Below are 18825 nucleotides of genomic sequence, written 5' to 3'. Positions count from 1 at the left end.
TTCGCCAAAACAATATATTTTTCGCCACTTTATTTTTTTTTTCGCCATGTGACACAAATATATTTTTCTTTTGAATCCCCCCCCTCAAACCTAAATAAGATTACTTTGCCCCATTGCTATCTAAAATTATTCTCTAAAACTATTCTTACAGTCTGTATTGTAATAAATAAATACTAAACATTTACCTTATAAAAAAAAGAACTGTATAGGGAAAATTGATTATATTTTGAACAACTTTAAAAGAAGGGGGCCACTTACTTTTGAAATTAAAGAAGATATAAATCCTGGAATAAAAAAAAATCTGGGTTACCTGAAAGATGTCACAGTTCTCATAATAATAACATGTGTCCTTTTGTACTAAGAAGTGTTTTTTTATACATACTTCATTTAAACCAAAAAAAGATCTTGTGTGAAATAAGATTTCTAGTGTATTATAAGGTTGTTTTGACAAGCAAGCACTTCTTTCAAACTGTTAACTGTCTATTAAATCATCAACAAAGGCAATTTATATTATTTTTCAATCATTAATCTTAAGTCTAAAGGAAAAGAACAACTTTTAACAGTATTTAATATTGTTTTAAAACTCACACTGTATTTTTCTTGTATGTTTTTTCCTGGTATGATAAAACTGTTTCCTCACAAAAATAGTATACCATCTAGGTCGAAATAGGTTGTAAAGTAGACCTCTGAACATAACAGGATAAACGTTTTATTACAGGTTTTTAGTGCCAGAATCCATCATTTCAAAATAATCTGAAAGTAAAAGAAATTAGTTTGACAAGAGGTTAAGTTAAAAAAAATTTGAGGAAGTCTAAGATTTAAGATACTCAAGAGCTTTTACACCAACATTTGCTAAGGGAGTAAAAACCTCATGGTTGTGAGTTATGTCCAGTTTGGACATTTCCACCACAATGGGCCATTCCAGTTAATTTCTGACAGGTTGGGATGGATGGGGAGAATTTTTTTTTTATACATATCAGAAAAAAACATCATGAAAAACTACCTATCAGATCTAAAATTTAAGACCTATCAGATGAAGAGTTTCTGTTCATATTGGGTGGATGGGCTTTCATGGGAAAAAAAGACCTATCAGAATTTTTTACTGCAATGATTGTTCCCATCAGAATTTTTTACTGCAATGATTGTTCCCATCAGAATTTTAAATACAATACCAGATAATGCATGGTACGAAACTGTTTACATTCAAAACCACTCCTAAGATCTGAAATAGGCATTTTTGTAACCCCTAAGATGTAATTAATTTTAATTATTTACTGCTGCAAGACCTTCAGAAGTTTTTTGCGTTTAATTAAGTGTACGTGTCAGATGAAAACACTCAAAATTTCACCCCTAAGATGTATAAATTTTACACCTCTCAGAAAGGACCATCCATCCCCCTTTAGCAGATATTAACTGGAATAGCCCAATATAAGTTGGAGGTTTCGGACAACATAGTACTAGAGGGTTCAATCAAACCCTTTTATTTGAAAAAAGTATCAGTACTTCAGAAAGGAATATGAGAAATAATATCATGTATGTAGTAGGCAATCTGGACCTGCTATCTACCTCAACTTATACTTTTATTCAATTTTCTGTACTTAACAACATGTAAATCTCCATTTTAAGGAACAAATGTATATATTTTTTTATGTTTAGCACTCAAACATCTAACATATTATACAAGTAATAATAAGGTTAAATAACAATATGTAAGGGGACAGAGTAACTGGAAAAAAATATGTAGTATTAAAAATCCAAGCAAATGATTAGGGATTTAAATACATATGATCCTTATCAAATTGAGATTCTGTCAAATGTCTTGACATGGTGCCTGCATTAAAGGGGTAACAGGCCTACTTTTGTAGATTTAACTTGATTTCTCAACAACAACATTGATTATAGTATAAGGTTTTTGGGATATGCTTCAAGAACTTACTGTGCTTATGCAACAGTTCATCAATTAATATAGACAAAAATTAAACAATCATAGTAGATATCTTAACATTATGATCAACAAGACCTGAAAACTTCTTTTTAAATATTTTTTTTTTAATAAATAGGGCTGTGTTGAAGAAGCCTTGTTTAATTGCCATGGAATTTTAAGTTTAATTTTATAAAAAAAGAATTCTTGACTGAATAGGTAAGACATATATCGGTATATATTTTCAAAGTTTAAATCAAAATCATTTATGTCCCTATTGTGCACTCTTTTAAAACATATTTTCAAAAGGTTGTGATATTATCTAACTATACAGTTTATTGATTTCTTTTGTTAAAACTGTCATTTGAAAAGTTATCTACTACCTTTATCAGGAAAACTTAATATAACACTTTGAAAGAATATATCAAATTGTTGACCTATCTGCACATAAAACATCGGGTATTTAAATATCACCTCAGTTTGTACACATAAGTTATGTTTTACCAACACAACAAAGTAACATAAAATAATTTGGACAACAAAATGGCATTTTCTCAATCTGTTAAAAAGAGTCAAATACCTATAAACTGTCATCTATGTGACACAGAGAAAAACAAGTGGAAATGCATTGACTGTGAACTTCTAATGTGTGATAAGTGTAAAGATGGGAGACATCTTAGAATTAAAAATGCACAAGACCATAAGGTCATAAGTATAAAAGACATTGGTTTACACAGTGGAGAATTGGATTTTACAAATATAAAATGTCCAGAACATGCTACACAACCTTGCTGTCTTTTTTGCAAGATTTGTGACAGTCTCGTTTGTCCGACATGTGTGTCCAAAGTTCATAAGAAACATGCAAATGACTTAATCGAGATCAGTGAAGCCTATCATATGAAAAAAGAAAGACTGAAAAATGGACAAAGTAAAATTCAAATGGAAGAAAAAAAAGCAGTAACAAAAAATAAACAATTGGTAAAGCGTAAGAATGCTGAAAATGCAAAATACAGCAAAGTTATCCAAGATATTCTGGATCATGGAAAAGTGCTGAAAAGTGACATTGACAAATACATTAAAGAATTAAAAGATGAAGTTGATGAAAACCTAAAAACTATTTTCAAATCAACTGACACAGACCTTAGTATTGTAGCAAAATCAATGAAATATTATAATGAGAAAAACAATGAAGTCGAGGGTTTAATAAAATCCACAGATCTTGCAAACTTTTTTTCTGATGTCAGGAAAATTGAAAAATCCATGGAAGTACCAGTACTAAAAACACAATCATCATACATTTCCTTTCCAAAGTTTGTTCCAGGGGAGATAACTCAATCTAATGTTGGAGTGCTACAAATTGAAGACAGTTCATTTAACATCATTCAAGAGTATCAGACAGAACTTACTGTAATAGATGAAATTATTTCATGCACTGACAATTCAGTTTGGATTAGTTCAAATTTAGATGATTGTCTTATTAATGCAATACCTACAGGCAAAGAACTCAATATGGTATCTACCTTTAACATGACAGTCTATGGTATGGAAAAAGCTACATCGAATAATCTCCTGCTATCTGTTGGTAAATCCAGAGTACAACAACTCAATATTACCACTGGTAACATAACTGACTCTGTATATAATATGAGCTCTTTAGGGTCTACATGCATCCACATTACCAGTGATAATAAAGTTATAGTAGGAGGTTATAGTGATTCCCGAGGAAGAAGTGCTGTGTTTGTAATGAATGACAAGGGAGACCATGAGACAGTGTATGAACATGATAAACATAATCAACCTATATTTTCCTACCCAATGAATTTAACAAGTACCAGTAATGGGAATATACATGTGGTAGATCGTGATCATGGTAAAGAAGGTCGAGTGGTAGTGTTGGTACCAGGAAGAGATGTCATTAATTCATATAAAGGCCATCCTGAAATAAACAAGAAGAAACCATTTAAACCAACCAGAATGGCAACAACACCAAGAGACAATGTCATGGTGATAGATTTCGACACTGACATAATACATATTCTAGATAATGCGGGAAACCTTGTGTCATGGTTTAAAATGAAAGACATAGGTATACTATATCCATACTCCCTTGTCTTCACTCCAACAGGACAACTCTATATAGGATGTAATACACCTCTAAACAGTACAGTCAAGGATGCAAAGATTTATGAAGTGACTTGTTCAGGATGTTAACAAAAACATGCCATCACATAATTGTAATAGTCTTCTAAACACTTGATATGTGGTAAACATTGTATTATCAAAAACAATATTATTGTACATGTATAATCAATTTTAATTACAATTTCAAATTGCCTTTCTTTTTTTTATGAAAAGACTAACATGGCGTAGCAGTACTATAGCATATTCTATATATATGTCAAACAAAGGTTGTTTCGTTAAACTTGGTAAATATTTTCACAGCAGTAACAATATTCAGTTGTTTTTTTTTTTCAATATAAAAAAGAAGATGTGGTATGATTGCCAATGAGACAACTCTCCACAAGAGACCAAAATAACACAAAAATTAACAACTATAGGTCACCGCATGGCCTTCAACAATGAGCAAGCCCATACCGCATAGTCAGCTATAAACGGCCCCGAAATGACAATGTAAAACAATTCAAATGAGAAAACTAACGGCCTTATTTATTTTAAACAAGAGTGCACACGCTGAAATGTATCGCCTTCTATACTAATCATTGATATTATGTTGATAGTCCTAAGTATAAAGCTAAGCTTTAATACAACTGTCACATAAACTTAACATTAACTAAACAAAGACTAATGATTAATGAACCTTGAAAATGAGGTCAAGGTCAGATGAACCATGCCAGGCAGACATGTACAGCTAACAATGCTTATATACAACATATATAGTTGACCTATTACTTATAGTTTAAGAAAAATAGACCAAAACACAAAATCTTAACACTGTGCAATGAACCGTGAAAATGAGGTCACGGTCAAATAAAACCTGCGTGACTGACATAAAGATCATAAAATATTTCCATACACCAAATATAGATAACCTATGGCATATAGTATTAGATAAAAAGACCAAAACTCAAAAACTTAACTTTGACCACTGAACCATGAAAATGAGGTCAAGGTCACATGACATCTGCCCGCTAGATAGGTACACCTTACAATCATACCATACAACAAATATAGTAGACCTATTGCATATAGTATGAGAAAAACAGACCAAAACACAAAAATTTAACTATAACCACTGAACCATGAAAATGAGGTCACGGTCAGATGACACCTGCCAGTTGGACTAGTACACCTTACAGTCCTTCCATACACCGAATATACTAGCCCTATTGCTTGTAGTATCTGAGATATGGACTTGACCACCAAAACTTAACCTTGTTCACTGATCCATGAAATGAGGTCGAGGTCAAGTGAAAACTGTCTGACAGACATGAGGACCTTTCAAGGTACGCACATATCAAATATTGTTATCCTATTACTTATAATAAGAGAGAATTCAACATTACAAAAAATCTGAACTTTTTTTTCAAGTGGTCACTGAACCATGAAAATGAGGTCAAGGACATTGGACATGTGACTGACGGAAACTTCGTAACATGAGGCATCTATATACAAAGTATGAAGCATCCAGGTCTTCCACCTTCTAAAATATAAAGCTTTTAAGAAGTTAGCTAACACCGCCGCCGTAGCCGCCGCCGCCGCCGGATCACTATCCCTATGTCGAGCTTTCTGCAACAAAAGTTGCAGGCTCGACAAAAATGAACAAAAAACAAATATGTAACTCATAAACAAGTCCAGTATGTGGCCTTGTGTACATGTCCAAATTTCTGTGGAAAGCCTTATTCTACCTTTAATAGAAGGTTTTGTGCAATACATTTATATAACATTTTTCAAAACTAAATCTATTCTAAAATGTACATGTATACTCAGTGTTCATTTTATTTGATCTGAGCTGACTGTTCAATTATCAAAATAAAGAAAAAAAGAAAAAGAAATTCATACTTTGAAAGTCATTCATTCAATAGGAAACTTTTTTCAGTGCCACAGCTTTCTGGTCTTTAAGCTTGTGCCACCATGCATTTGCCTGACTGACTGAGGTCCAATATGGGTCTGTTGTGAGAAAAACCTCATCTGTCAGAAATGCGATTTTTTGGTAGGATAATCAAAATTTCTTTTAAACATTCATCATGTTTATCAATATTGAGTATTTGTGTCTGAAGTTAATGTGTCAAACAATAAATTACAGTGAATAAACATCAAAAATCAACTTCAAAAGCAAATTTGAATATATCATAATTAGAAAACAGTAAATCCACTCAGAAAAAAAGAATACTGAAAAATTGTTCTTTATCCTGAAAAAAACCCCAGAAGATCTTCTTATGGGTAAAAATACCATTCTCCACATGCAGCACATACTGTTTGGAAATATCCAATATATTTTTTTTTAATAATTTGAATGAAGGTTTGCCAAATTAAAATTAAAACAAGTAAACTAGCAGGGTCAACCCAGTGGCGGATCCAGGGGGGGGGGGGAACCCCCCTTTTTTTTGGCCGATCAATGCAATTGAATGGGAGCATATAGTTGGAACCCCCCTTTACTCTGGGTTGGGACCCCACCCCCTTTTTAAAATGGCTGGATCCGCGCCTGCAACCTGAAATGTATCCTCTATGAGCAACATATTGATGGTTGGATAGATGTATGGCTATTTAATGGCCAGTGGAAAATTATTTTTTTTATATTCAGGATTTGAACATACTAATGCAATAGGAATATGAACCCTGTTCTTTACAAGACCGACACACTGAGTCAGATTCATTGATCCATGATGCAAAACATAAACAATAGTATTGATTAAAAAGTCATAGTAATCTAGATACTCTGTACTTGGTTTTGAACTGGGTTTCAGTAACAGTGAGTTCTCATAGATTTGTGGTTTGTGTCGTTTGTCTGATTGTCTGTTTGTTTCTTGATTTTTTGTGCTCGTGTCGATCTGATTAAAACCCTTTCAAATTGATTTTAACAGTTTGTTCTTATGATCTGCTTTTTCATCACTATGCAAGGTAAAGAAATGGTTGATTATTTGCAAACATGTCTAACCCTGCCACATTCTGTATGTTTTTGCCCCAAGTCAGGATTCAGTGGCTGTTGGTCAATTTTTTATTTTTTGTTGTTTTAGGGAGCTACCATTTGATTTTTATGGGGGGGCTAGGATGAAAAATTTTGTCCTGTCTTTTTTTTTTAGTTGTAATCTCTGTCCTGCCTTTTTATTTTTCACTCTATTCGGTCCGGCCTTTTTTTTATTAGTTTATCCTGACTTTTTTTTACCTAAATTGTCATCCTGCCTTTTTTTTTTGCAAAGTGTCTCATCCTGCCTTTTTTTTTTACTCAAAACTCCTGTCCTGCTTATTTTTTTCAAATTTCATCCTAGCCCCCCCCCCCCCATAAAAATCAAATGGTAGCTCCCTTATCATATATATCAAGTCACTTCAATTATCTTACATCTTATATATACATTTTATATATAGCTTATAGTATTAAAAAAACAGACCAAAACACAAATACATATGATGTAACATTGACCAGTGAACTCTGAAAATGTTGTCAAGGTCAAATGAAACTGCAAGACTGACATGTACAACCTTACAACATTTTGTACAATCATTCCATACACCAACTATAGTGGACCTACTGCTTACAGTATTTGAGAAATGAACTACCGTAATCACATAACTTTAACTTTGATCATTGATAAGGTCAGCCTTATGTGCATCAAGGCACGAAGAGGATTAAGTAAGTAAGTATTGATCCATTAAATGAGGTCAAGGTCAGGTGAACCATGACTGATGAACATAAAAAAAATCCAGTTTGCTACATGTTAAGCAGTGTGTACCAGAGGAAAGGGGTAATTATTTCTTTAGACAAGCGTCCGAATAATGAATCACTGTAAATGTAAACAGTATAAAATATAATACAAAGATTTTTGTAAAATACATAGATATTCTAGACTTACTTTTGAACCCCCTTATGTGCATAATGTACGTCTAGGCTTATACCATCAATAAATTGGGTTAAAACAGAAGTCTCTGGAAATTGACTAACTTTCTCCAAGATTTTAAATCTTTTTCAGTTTTTTTTCTTTCTGGATTTGTTTGTTAGAAAATTTGATTCAAAAGTGATATAGAATACATTTCAATTTATCCAAAGATTTTATTGTTTAAAACAAAGGAAATTGATAAAGGCTCAACCTATACATATGTATAGAAATCCTTTCCAAAACAAGATGGATAGAATGTAGTTGTTTTTTACATTAATGTATTTTTTTGTGTATATATATATATATATATGTACATAATTTTGCAATATTGTCTCACAGTGAGTCAGGGGAGGCAATCCTTCCTCAATTGAGTAGAATAAAAAATTCATTTATAGAAGAATATACACATTTTGTATTTTTTATCAATCAAGCATTATCATGTTTGTAAAGTTGTACAGCTTACTATCCTTGATGAAATATAACAGTATGACTGTATCCGTATTAGACAGTGTGGGTATTCTTTGTGTACTAGATTGATACAAGACAACACATTGAATATAGGTCATTAGACTTTTTAATGTCACTGTGGCATGGATAAAGGTAATTCTGGCAAAAAAAATTATTCCTTTGACATCTCAAAGGAAAGGAAGTATCATTATTTTTTTTATAGAGTTCCTTGTGAAATTGTGTGTCACACCTTTCCTTACTGCTGCCACTGTTAAAGTGTTATATTGACTATTCATTTATCAATCCAATATAGACATTAATAGGAATATTAAATAAGAAATTCAAATTATGCAGATGAGGCTTCTGTCAAATTTGGTAACATTCAATAAAGTTTAATATTGATGTCTGAAAAAATTAACCCTTGACTATATGTATGTTAACTGCCTTAAAACTAGGAACAACTATCAGTAAAAAACTGAACACGAAAAAAAAAAACATTTTCAAAGTTGTTCTTCAGATGTTACAAATGTATCTCTTAACATATTGTCCAAATACTCATATGGTCATTTTTGTCATCCAGAAAGCTAAAAAAAAATTTGCAGATTCAGACTAGCTATTTTTGTATCCCCATCAGCAACATGACCTCTCTGCATTATTTATTTTTTTGCCGCAAGAAAATTTATTTTCACTTTACAAGTATACTACGTAGTAGCTTTTCCTGTATTTTTTTTAATATCAAAATATATTTCCATCCTGTTTTATTCAAGTTCATTAATTTTCAGCACTTACCAAGCCAGTATGTTCATTTTCCTGACCCCCTCCCCCCTGCCCCCCATTTAAAAAAAAAAATTAAATGGTTATATTTATCATATTCAGATGTTAGTTAACACTTTTTTTTCCTTTCTGGTTTTGTGTACTGACTACCTTCTTCAATTCATTATTGGTCAAAGTATGTTTAAGGAAGTGCTACTATCCTAATAGTATTCTCCTCTTTAGGGAATCTGTGTCCAAAGTGATTTTTCCTCAAATCAATTCTTACCAGCTCAAGTGTAAAGAATAGAGATTTAGGTCTAAAATGTGCTGGTTTGAGATAAGGTAGTTGGTAAAAATTTGCCAAACTAAATAAGTAAATTAAATACAGTGAGTCACATAATAGCCTTGAATGTTTAAATGACAAATTGGTATCCAACGAATAATGATGAATATGTAAATACTGGTAACCAAAAATCAAAGAGCCTTGAAAATGATTTTCAGGAAGCTCTAGTTATTTAGTTCCTGAGAAAAATGAGATGGACAGACAGGGGAAAAACAGTATATTTCTCCTATGGAGTGGGGTTATAAAAGTTGGTTTTGGTGATAACCTAACTGCAATGAATAAAACATCTTAGCAAAACATCATAAATAAAACATAATTGCTCAAGTCAATGCCCTTTATTAAATAAAACAACAAATATTTCTAACATTTTCCAACTAGATAACTAAACCCCTTATGTTAAAACCTTCCAAGGATTAGGTATGAACTAAGGAATCAGGAATAAGATATTATGAATGAATTGCACAGTGAATGGTGTTATCTGTCCACACTGTTATCTATCAGAGTCTTTGAATGTCATTCCAGCTTTGAGAATGTTTTCTATTCTGCCCTGAAGTAGACATCGTCGTATAAATTTAAGCGTTTCTGTGTAAAGTTCTGAGTCTCTGTCCCAAGGTTTACATATGTTCAGATGACTGGTTTTCATAGCATGGAATTCTCCGATACCAGGATCTACAAAAAACGTTCAAAGATTTATCTAAAAGTTTATAGAACAGGTTTTCATACAAAACAAAAATATTATAATTTATTACCTATTCAAAGATATCTAACTTTATTTCATTTAAGTTTACTTGTTTTATATATACCGTATATTTACCTTTATGATTTGTATGCCTCAGTTGTGATTGGATTCTTCAATAAATTAATTAATTTTTCCACCTGTCTTAATTCAGTCTTCAAAATTTTTTATTTAATTGAGACAAAAAATTGCTGCTTTATTAATTTTAAGATAAAATGGGTATACTACTCAAGCACATGTGAAAAATATGGACATCAACTTGACAAATATACTAAAAAAAGTCTCAGGTTATCAATAAACAGCTTTGCTAGATATGCTCATTGTACCTATATTTAAATTGTGTGTGACGAGTGAACCAACACCTTCTAACGGAAAAGCTGGTAGACTCAATAAAACTATCACCTTGCGGTAACCCAGATGTTGTTGTCTCTACATATTATATTACTATATTTAAATTGTTTAAAAGAACAAGAATATTGGAGAAGGCTTCAATCACTGGTCAGAAAAATGACTCTGCAGAAAACTTTCAATAAGACATACTTAGGCTTATAAAAGATGCCTATAATTTGACGATTGAGGTCAAATAGCTCTGGTATGACAAATTCCATTTTTTTCAAAATTTCAAGTAACTCATTTTTTTTTGTGGTTTGAGGAAAACTTGCATTTTCGTGGATATTTGATTTCGTGGTTTTGCTAATGTCTCCAATTCTATATAGAATTTGTAATTTGTTGAACATTTAAATTCGTAGCTCACCAATACCCACGAAAATTGGTCTCCAATGAATAAAATTGAATTCACAATATATCTTACCAAAAATATATAAATTAAAAGAAAATTAATCACACTCAACTTGAGCAGTGCCAAACTAGTAAAACCTGCCTAAATTTTAACATTGTTAGTTCTTAAACTCATGGCAAATTAGAAAATGTTCAAAAGGTTTCTAACCTTTAACTGATCTAAAAAATAACAAATGTGAAATGCTGGGTAGATGGACATATAGATGAATCAAAAAAGGCGGAAGGCAAAATAAAATACAATTTGAAAGAGTCATTGAGGACAGATCATTATTAATTCAAGGTTTTGCTGAATATAGCAAATGTATTCTATTTCTGGGGTAGAAAATCCATAGTATTTCGACCATTCCAAATAGACAAACAGGGATACCATATTATGTGTGGTCTATGACAAGTGTATATTTAAATGATCTTCTTACCACTAGATTCTGGAGGTACTATGAGCATTTTCAGTTTTGGTGTCCTTATTTGGGTTTTCTCTAATTCTCCAAAACTTAGGCAGGGAATTCCATGTTCCATAACAAGCTGTTGGAAATCTTTATGTAATCTTCTTAACATTGGTGAATCTGTATAAATGCAAGGGTATAATTATAGAGTTCCGATAAAATTTCAAATAAATGTTATAATCATTGAGTTGCTCCACTTTGTACATAATTTTCACTGATAGTTTTTGATATTTTTTTTTAATAAAAAATGTATTAACATGCATCATTTATATTCAAAATGTAAAGTCTTGGAAATTATTTGTTTTTTTATGCAATTAAGGGAATCAAACAAATATGCAATGTTAAATCAAATCCAGCATTTTAATATTTGTTATTACAAACATTTAAATGAAAGTATAAAAGTATACCAACTTTTAAGTTATCTCAAATATTGAAGTCTTTATTTGGATTATATGCATTTAAATTATTTGCATTTCTGCCTTTCCAAACTTTTGGACATAAGCCAACCTGAATAAGTTTTTCCAGAAGAAGAAAAAAAAAACCAGATATTGATTTAAAAAGTTGACAAAAACATAAACAGGTATGTTTTTATAAAGCAAACACTGGCCATAGCAAAAAAAACCTGAGCTTTAAAATGAGCTGCTTCAATATAATGATATAATCTAACACTAATTTAATACCTCTACCCATTTCTTTGACTTCCACAGTAGGTGCTACAATAAGACTGGCCTGATTAGACAGGTGTGCCAAACTGGAGCCCCTATGGGGAGTACTGTAGAACAACACACCCACTGTATTATTCACTATATTGTCAAGGCCCGGAGTATCATCAGCAATGGACAGAATCTGTTTGATAAGTAAGCCTGAAAAAGAAAATTTAATATATATTCAAATATTTCTTGTCATATAAACTCTGAACAATAATTTTGTGACAAATAATATATAGTATATACTATTTCTTTCTTTTTAATAAACATTCCATGGAATTATTGGTTCAAATTCATAGATTATGATGCATAATCATTTTCTTTCATTTTTTTAAGGTATATTGCCTTTAAGGTCATTGATAATATTCAATCATTTTCTCAAGTACACAAATATTCAATATATATACACTTTTTTAACCTTCTTTTTTCCTACAAAGTAAGAATCAACCCATTTCAATAGAATAAAACTTCACTTTGAAAAAATATATATCTATTCTAGAACGTAAAAGTGTACATTAAATCTTTTGTTGATTTAACCCTCCCACTGCTTTGGAAATTAGTGGCAATAACGGATGACCTCTTAGGCATTTATAAAGGTATAAATGACTTGATAAAATTATTTGCTATTTACAATGAAAAATCTAGATTATACATCAGTAGCATCTCCAGTGCTTACCTCCCATGGAATGGCCAACCCATATAATAGGTCGAGAGCCTATATCTGCCTTCTTTAACTTCTGTAATATGCTTGATGCTCTCACAGTTAAAGACCTCCTAAAAGAACAAAATACAATTTGGTCTCACAAAGGTCTAGAATTTCTGCTGTTGGTCCCCCCAAGGGTGAACTGGGTCTCATTGGGGTCTAAGCGTGAAGCAGGACTGTTGTGACATATGAAAGTCAAATAATTGTTCCGTGAAAACAGGAAATTGTTTAAAAAAGTCTAGTGGGATACAGGAAATTATAAAAAAAATGAGAATTGCTTACGTATAGAGTGTTAGCGGGATATATGAATCTGACAAAACAGTAAGCGAGATATGGGATCGGAACCTCCCGATGAGACCCCCAGTGAACATTTCAGGTTTTAGTTACCAATGAAATTGAAATTTTGATATAGTTTGAGATGATATATACTAAAATTGAAAAGCTTAAATTTTTCGGTTGAAGGTTATTTCTCTCTTTTTTTCAAGAGACACTGAGAATCAAAATTAATCCACTCAACTTGAAAAATCATGTTTAGAAAGTCTTAAAAATCATAAATTTTTGTTTTCATCCAAAATTGCATCAGCTTTGGATCTATTTGTTGGCTTGTCTATTGTTGGTGTTTGTACCTAGTCCTATCTACTAAATAAAATTTGAAGATAGTTGAAGATTTAACCAACAAATGGGAAAAACATTGGAAAGTATTCTTGGTATTAGATCCTAGTATTGTATTACACTTTTTTGTAGTTTGTTCTTATGTAGTACTGTTCCATAACTGGGGAGGGTTGGGATCCCGCTGACATGTTTAACCCTGCCACATTCTGTATGTTTGTGCCTGTCCCAAGTCGGAAGCCTATAATTCAGTGGTTGTCGTTTGTTTATTGTTACATATTTGTTTTTCATTCAGTTTTTGTACATAAATTATGCCGTTAGTTTCCTCCTTTGAATTGTTTTGCATTGTCATTTCGGGGCCTTTTATAGCTGACTATGAGGTATGGGCTTTGCTCATTGTTGAAGGCCGTACGGTGACCTATAGTTGTTAATTTCTGTGTCATGTGGTCTCTTGTGGAGAGTTGTCTCATTGGCAATCATACAACATCTTCTTTTTTATATTTTCTCAACCTTCAAAGCTGTCAACCCTCCTCCACAAAATATATAGAAAGAAAAAAATCAATGTGATGCATGAACATTTTAATAATGGTTGTTAGTGTTAACCTTTTTTTTTTAATTATGAAATAATTTGTGAAAATAAAAATCAATTATTAAGAGAACCTAATCTGAGCAAATTGTTTGATTGATTGGTGATTACCTTATGCTGCATCAGCACTAATAGGCTATATTGCGGCAAGAGCTATTTTTTTATTTTAAAAAACAGACAAAAATCTGAGCAAACCATACTTCTCTGTTTCAAAAGGGCAGTTAGCATTCCAGGTACTGAGATCTGTATCATATTCCACAGACAATATACGAATATTACCACAGTCTTTTGCCAACCAATCCTGAAAGTAGTCAAATATACATTTAACATAACATTTTTTTGAATATGGAAAGGATATTTAGTATGAATATGTCTAAAAAGAAGATACATGCCAAATAACAACTGCACTATTCTCTTCTTGTATTACAGTCTCTTTACATATATTTGGAGTTGTGTGGTTCAGAAAAGTGAGAAATGTCAAAATTATGATATAAGTAAGAAAAGATGTCAGTTCCCAAACAATATTATTTTTAGTGCACATACAAAATTAGACAACAAACAGTTTTTTTCCTTGTCAACCAACACAGTGCCATTTCAAACAGCAATCCCTTTTTTTCTTCTTTTTTTTTTTTAACTTTATCATTTAATCTATGAACAAAACAATGTGGTATAAATACAATATTTTGTTTCACCTATCTCTTTCCAGTATTCTAAATAGTAAAAGTATCTAATTATGTAAGTTTTAATACCTTGGGCCAGCAAAATGTATATGTTCCTTTTTTTACACTTTCTGTACCATCTGAAGATTTATCTGCCCCTGGTCCTTTACGATCTTGTTGTCTCCAAGTCTTAAATGGTCCTCCTAGCAAGCCATGTACAAACACAATATCTGCATTGATTGATTCCCTGAAAAAAAACCCACTATACAATATGTTTTTCTTTTACATAATGTAGATTCAGAAATTAGTGTGTCCATCCCTCATTACGATTTTTGAACAATGGAGAAAAAAATGGGAGATTATTTATTGTGAGTTGATGAAAATCTGCATACAGATATATGTATCAGATACTAAAATCAGATCTTATTATTGAGATACTCAGACAGTGGCATTATTTGCATTATTATAAACCTCGCAATAATTTCTGAATTTAAAGTAACTTCTAATTGTAATGAAATTGACATCTATTTCATTGTTATTATTTTTATTACTTTATATAAGAATTCTTCATTTTCTATTATATGACTTCTTGTAGAACTAGTTTTATAAGTTTTCTAATTATAAGCGGCTGTATAAGTACTAGATAGGTATTTCTTTGGCACTATTACAGGTAGGGTTCTATAGTCATATATAAGTCCAATACTTATAAACATGTACCAAGGTGCTCATAGTAACTTCTAAGTACAACACATTCTGCATAGTACATTATTTACAGAATATTGTTTCTATTAAGTGTAAACTTCAACTGTAAAGCCAGGGTTGTATTTGGGTATCACACAGAAAAAAATAAGTAACTGCAAGCAAACCAAGCCTTTTTTATGACTCGCCTCTTATTAAGCCCTGTATATAGTGTTTTTAGTTTGGACCAATTTTCGAGGGAGAGTATTAATTGTATGAATACATTCTTTTATTTCTAACATTCAGTGCAGGATTATCTCCCTTTTTTGAAATTTATCTCAAAGTGCTGCTAAAAAAATACTTGTTATAACAATTTTTCTAAATATGAAGGACAATTTCTATATTCAGATCCTAAGTACATATTTTTTTGTGTTTGTTTCCTTCATTCATGTAAAGAAAATATTATGTTGCTAAATGTCTTTTGAAAATACTCTCTGCTAATGATTTTAACTTTTTTTTGTAAGGCCTGAAAGATGAAAAGGAGGGTGAAAGATACCAGAGGGACTTGCATTAATAATTTGCAGTCTGATTTATTTGAAAGCTCATTCAATGAGCTCTTACTTACTAAGACAAAACTTTTGTGATGACATTTATATAGATTGTAATACATCAGGTTATGATAAATAACTGTAAACGAAAACAAAATTTAGTCAGATACTGCCTTCAAAAAGCTGAACAAAATACCTTTTAAATTTAACCTTATGTTAAGGTAACATCTTTAAGAAAACATGAACAAACAGTTATGCATAAAGTTTGAATAAACTTTGTGTACTACTACCTTGATCTATATTCAAAATATCATCTAGTTGTTTGATATTGAAAGGCTTTTAATTTTAAATGAATGGATGAGCACGTGGAAGGACAAACAGACGGACTACAGTACACCATTATTCAGACAAAGGTGTGTAAAATTCTATAACAAGTAAAGTTGCAACTCACTTTTGCAAAATTGATAATGTTCTGTATCAGTCAAAGATAGCTTCATGTCAAAGCAAGTACTTAGAATACAAAGACAATACTCAGGGCCGTAAGTTTAGGAAAGATTGTAAATTTTTAAAGCAGCAAAGAAGACTAAAATAATAAATGGCAAGTAAAATAGATTGTAGAAAATCAACTTCATAAGCTTTTATTTTACATTTTAATGTTAAAATTCTACTCACCCTGAAAACTCAATAAAATCAAAGAAGCATAAAATTTTAGTCAAGGCAATACCCCATCTGCCATCAAACATTTATTCTTTGCAAATAAATCCACGTACTGAATACCCAATTAACTTCCAGCTATAAAGTAAGTTTAACCTAATTCCTTTCCTTGCATCAATGTTAGTCCAAATAATTATGAAGTTAGTTTTAGCTATAAAGTAAGTTTTACCTAATTCCTTTCCTTGCATCAATGTTAGTCCAAATAATCATGGCTATGATATTTTTTTTCTTTGACACCTTACATCGAAATGCGTCAAAGCAAAAATTTAAAATAGCTTTCCGAGACGTCATAATTATTTGGTCTAACATCAATGTATGCCATTAACTATGTATAAAATGGTGAGTGACTAAATCTTTTTCCTTTACTTTGGAAAATTAAACTTACTTTTCCCTATATATTGGGTGAATGAGGTAGACTCCATCTTCATAAGTGCAAGAAACAAAATCTGTGTCTAGATTAGCTAATGTTCTGGCTGCATGTAGAGACAAAGTTAAGTCAGACGATGATATCCATCTCGATAGAACTGTTACCCATCCTGTATTAGAAAGAGAGACAAAGTTAAGTCATACGAGGATATCCATCTCGATAGAACTGTTACCCATCCTGTATTAGAAAGAGAGACAAGATTAAGTCAGACGATGATATCCATCTCGATAGAACTGTTACCCATCCCGTATTAGAAAGAGAGACAAGGTTAAGTCAGACGATGATATCCATCTCGATAGAACTGTTACCCATCCTGTATTAGAAAGAGAGACAAGATTAAGTCAGACGATGATATCCATCTCGATAGAACTGTTACCCATCCCGTATTAGAAAGAGAGACAAGGTTAAGTCAGACGATGATATCCATCTCGATAGAACTGTTACCCATCCTGTATTAGAAAGAGAGACAAGATTAAGTCAGACGATGATATCCATCTCGATAGAACTGTTACCCATCCTGTATTAGAAAGAGAGACAAAGTTAAGTCAGACAATGATATCCATCTCGATAGAACTGTTACCCATCCCGTATTAGAAAGAGAGACAAAGTTAAGTCAGACAATGATATCCATCTCGATAGAACTGTTACCCATCCTGTATTAGAAAGAGACAAAGTTAAGTCAGACGATGATATCCATCTCGATAGAACTGTTACCCATCCTGTATTAGAAAGAGAGACAAAGTTAAGTCAGACGATGATATCCATCTCGATAGAACTGTTACCCATCCCGTATTAGAAAGAGAGACAAGATTAAGTCAGACAATGATATCCATCTCGATAGAACTGTTACCCATCCTGTATTAGAAAGAGAGACAAGGTTAAGTCAGACGATGATATCCATCTCGATAGAACTGTTACCCATCCTGTATTAGAAAGAGAGACAAAGTTAAGTCAGATGATGATATCCATCTCGATAGAACTGTTACCCATCCTGTATTAGAAAGAGAGACAAGATTAAGTCAGACGATGATATCCATCTCGATAGAACTGTTACCCATCCTGTATTAGAAAGAGAGACAAAGTTAAGTCAGACGATGATATCCATCTCGATAGAACTGTTACCCATCCCGTATTAGAAAGAGAGACAAAGTTAAGTCAGACGATGATATCCATCTCGATAGAACTGTTACCCATCCTGTATTAGAAAGAGAGACAAAGTTAAGTCAGACGATGATATCCATCTCGATAGAACTGTTACCCATCCCGTATTAGAAAGAGAGACAAGATTAAGTCAGACAATGATATCCATCTCGATAGAACTGTTACCCATCCTGTATAAGAAAGAGAGACAAAGTTAAGTCAGACAATGATATCCATCTCGATAGAACTGTTACCCATCCTGTATTAGAAAGAGAGACAAGGTTAAGTCAGACGATGATATCCATCTCGATAGAACTGTTACCCATCCTGTATAAGAAAGAGAGACAAAGTTAAGTCAGACAATGATATCCATCTCGATAGAACTGTTACCCATCCTGTATTAGAAAGAGAGACAAGGTTAAGTCAGACAATGATATCCATCTCGATAGAACTGTTACCCATCCTGTATTAGAAAGAGAGACAAAGTTAAGTCATACGAGGATATCCATCTCGATAGAACTGTTACCCATCCTGTATTAGAAAGAGAGACAAGATTAAGT

At 32.1% G+C, this 18825-nt stretch overlaps 2 protein-coding genes across 2 annotated transcripts in view; one reads left to right on the top strand and one right to left on the bottom strand.

The window, feature by feature from the left end:
* The first annotated feature begins 2413 nt into the window (after positions 1-2413).
* LOC143072612 (uncharacterized) lies at positions 2414-4483 on the top strand. Its single transcript, XM_076247649.1, has one exon. It carries the CDS (start codon positions 2465-2467, stop codon positions 4130-4132), a length of 1668 nt encoding a protein of 555 aa, XP_076103764.1. The 5' UTR covers positions 2414-2464; the 3' UTR covers positions 4133-4483.
* A 5354-nt stretch (positions 4484-9837) lies between these two features.
* The window catches only part of LOC143072610 (protein SERAC1-like), a 30332-nt gene continuing 21344 nt past the window's right edge, over positions 9838-18825 (bottom strand). The window contains exons 11-17 of the mRNA XM_076247647.1: positions 17084-17234; positions 14849-15005; positions 14300-14400; positions 12878-12975; positions 12175-12357; positions 11468-11614; positions 9838-10186 (exon numbers count right to left, since the gene is read on the bottom strand). Coding sequence (XP_076103762.1) covers positions 10008-10186; positions 11468-11614; positions 12175-12357; positions 12878-12975; positions 14300-14400; positions 14849-15005; positions 17084-17234 — 1016 coding nt within the window. The 3' untranslated portion in view covers positions 9838-10007. The remainder of the gene's footprint in view (positions 10187-11467; positions 11615-12174; positions 12358-12877; positions 12976-14299; positions 14401-14848; positions 15006-17083; positions 17235-18825) is intronic.

The sequence above is a fragment of the Mytilus galloprovincialis genome, chromosome 4 (assembly GCF_965363235.1).
Source record: "Mytilus galloprovincialis chromosome 4, xbMytGall1.hap1.1, whole genome shotgun sequence".
NCBI lineage: Eukaryota > Metazoa > Mollusca > Bivalvia > Mytilida > Mytilidae > Mytilus > Mytilus galloprovincialis.
The sequence above is the reverse complement of the archived record's forward strand: the minus strand, read 5'-3'. Positions and strand labels throughout refer to the sequence as shown.

What these genes read in the sequence shown, in the direction of transcription:
- LOC143072612 (XM_076247649.1), top strand. Translation starts at nt 2,465, where the DNA reads ATGGCATTTTCTCAATCTGTTAAAAAGAGTCAAATACCTATAAACTGT.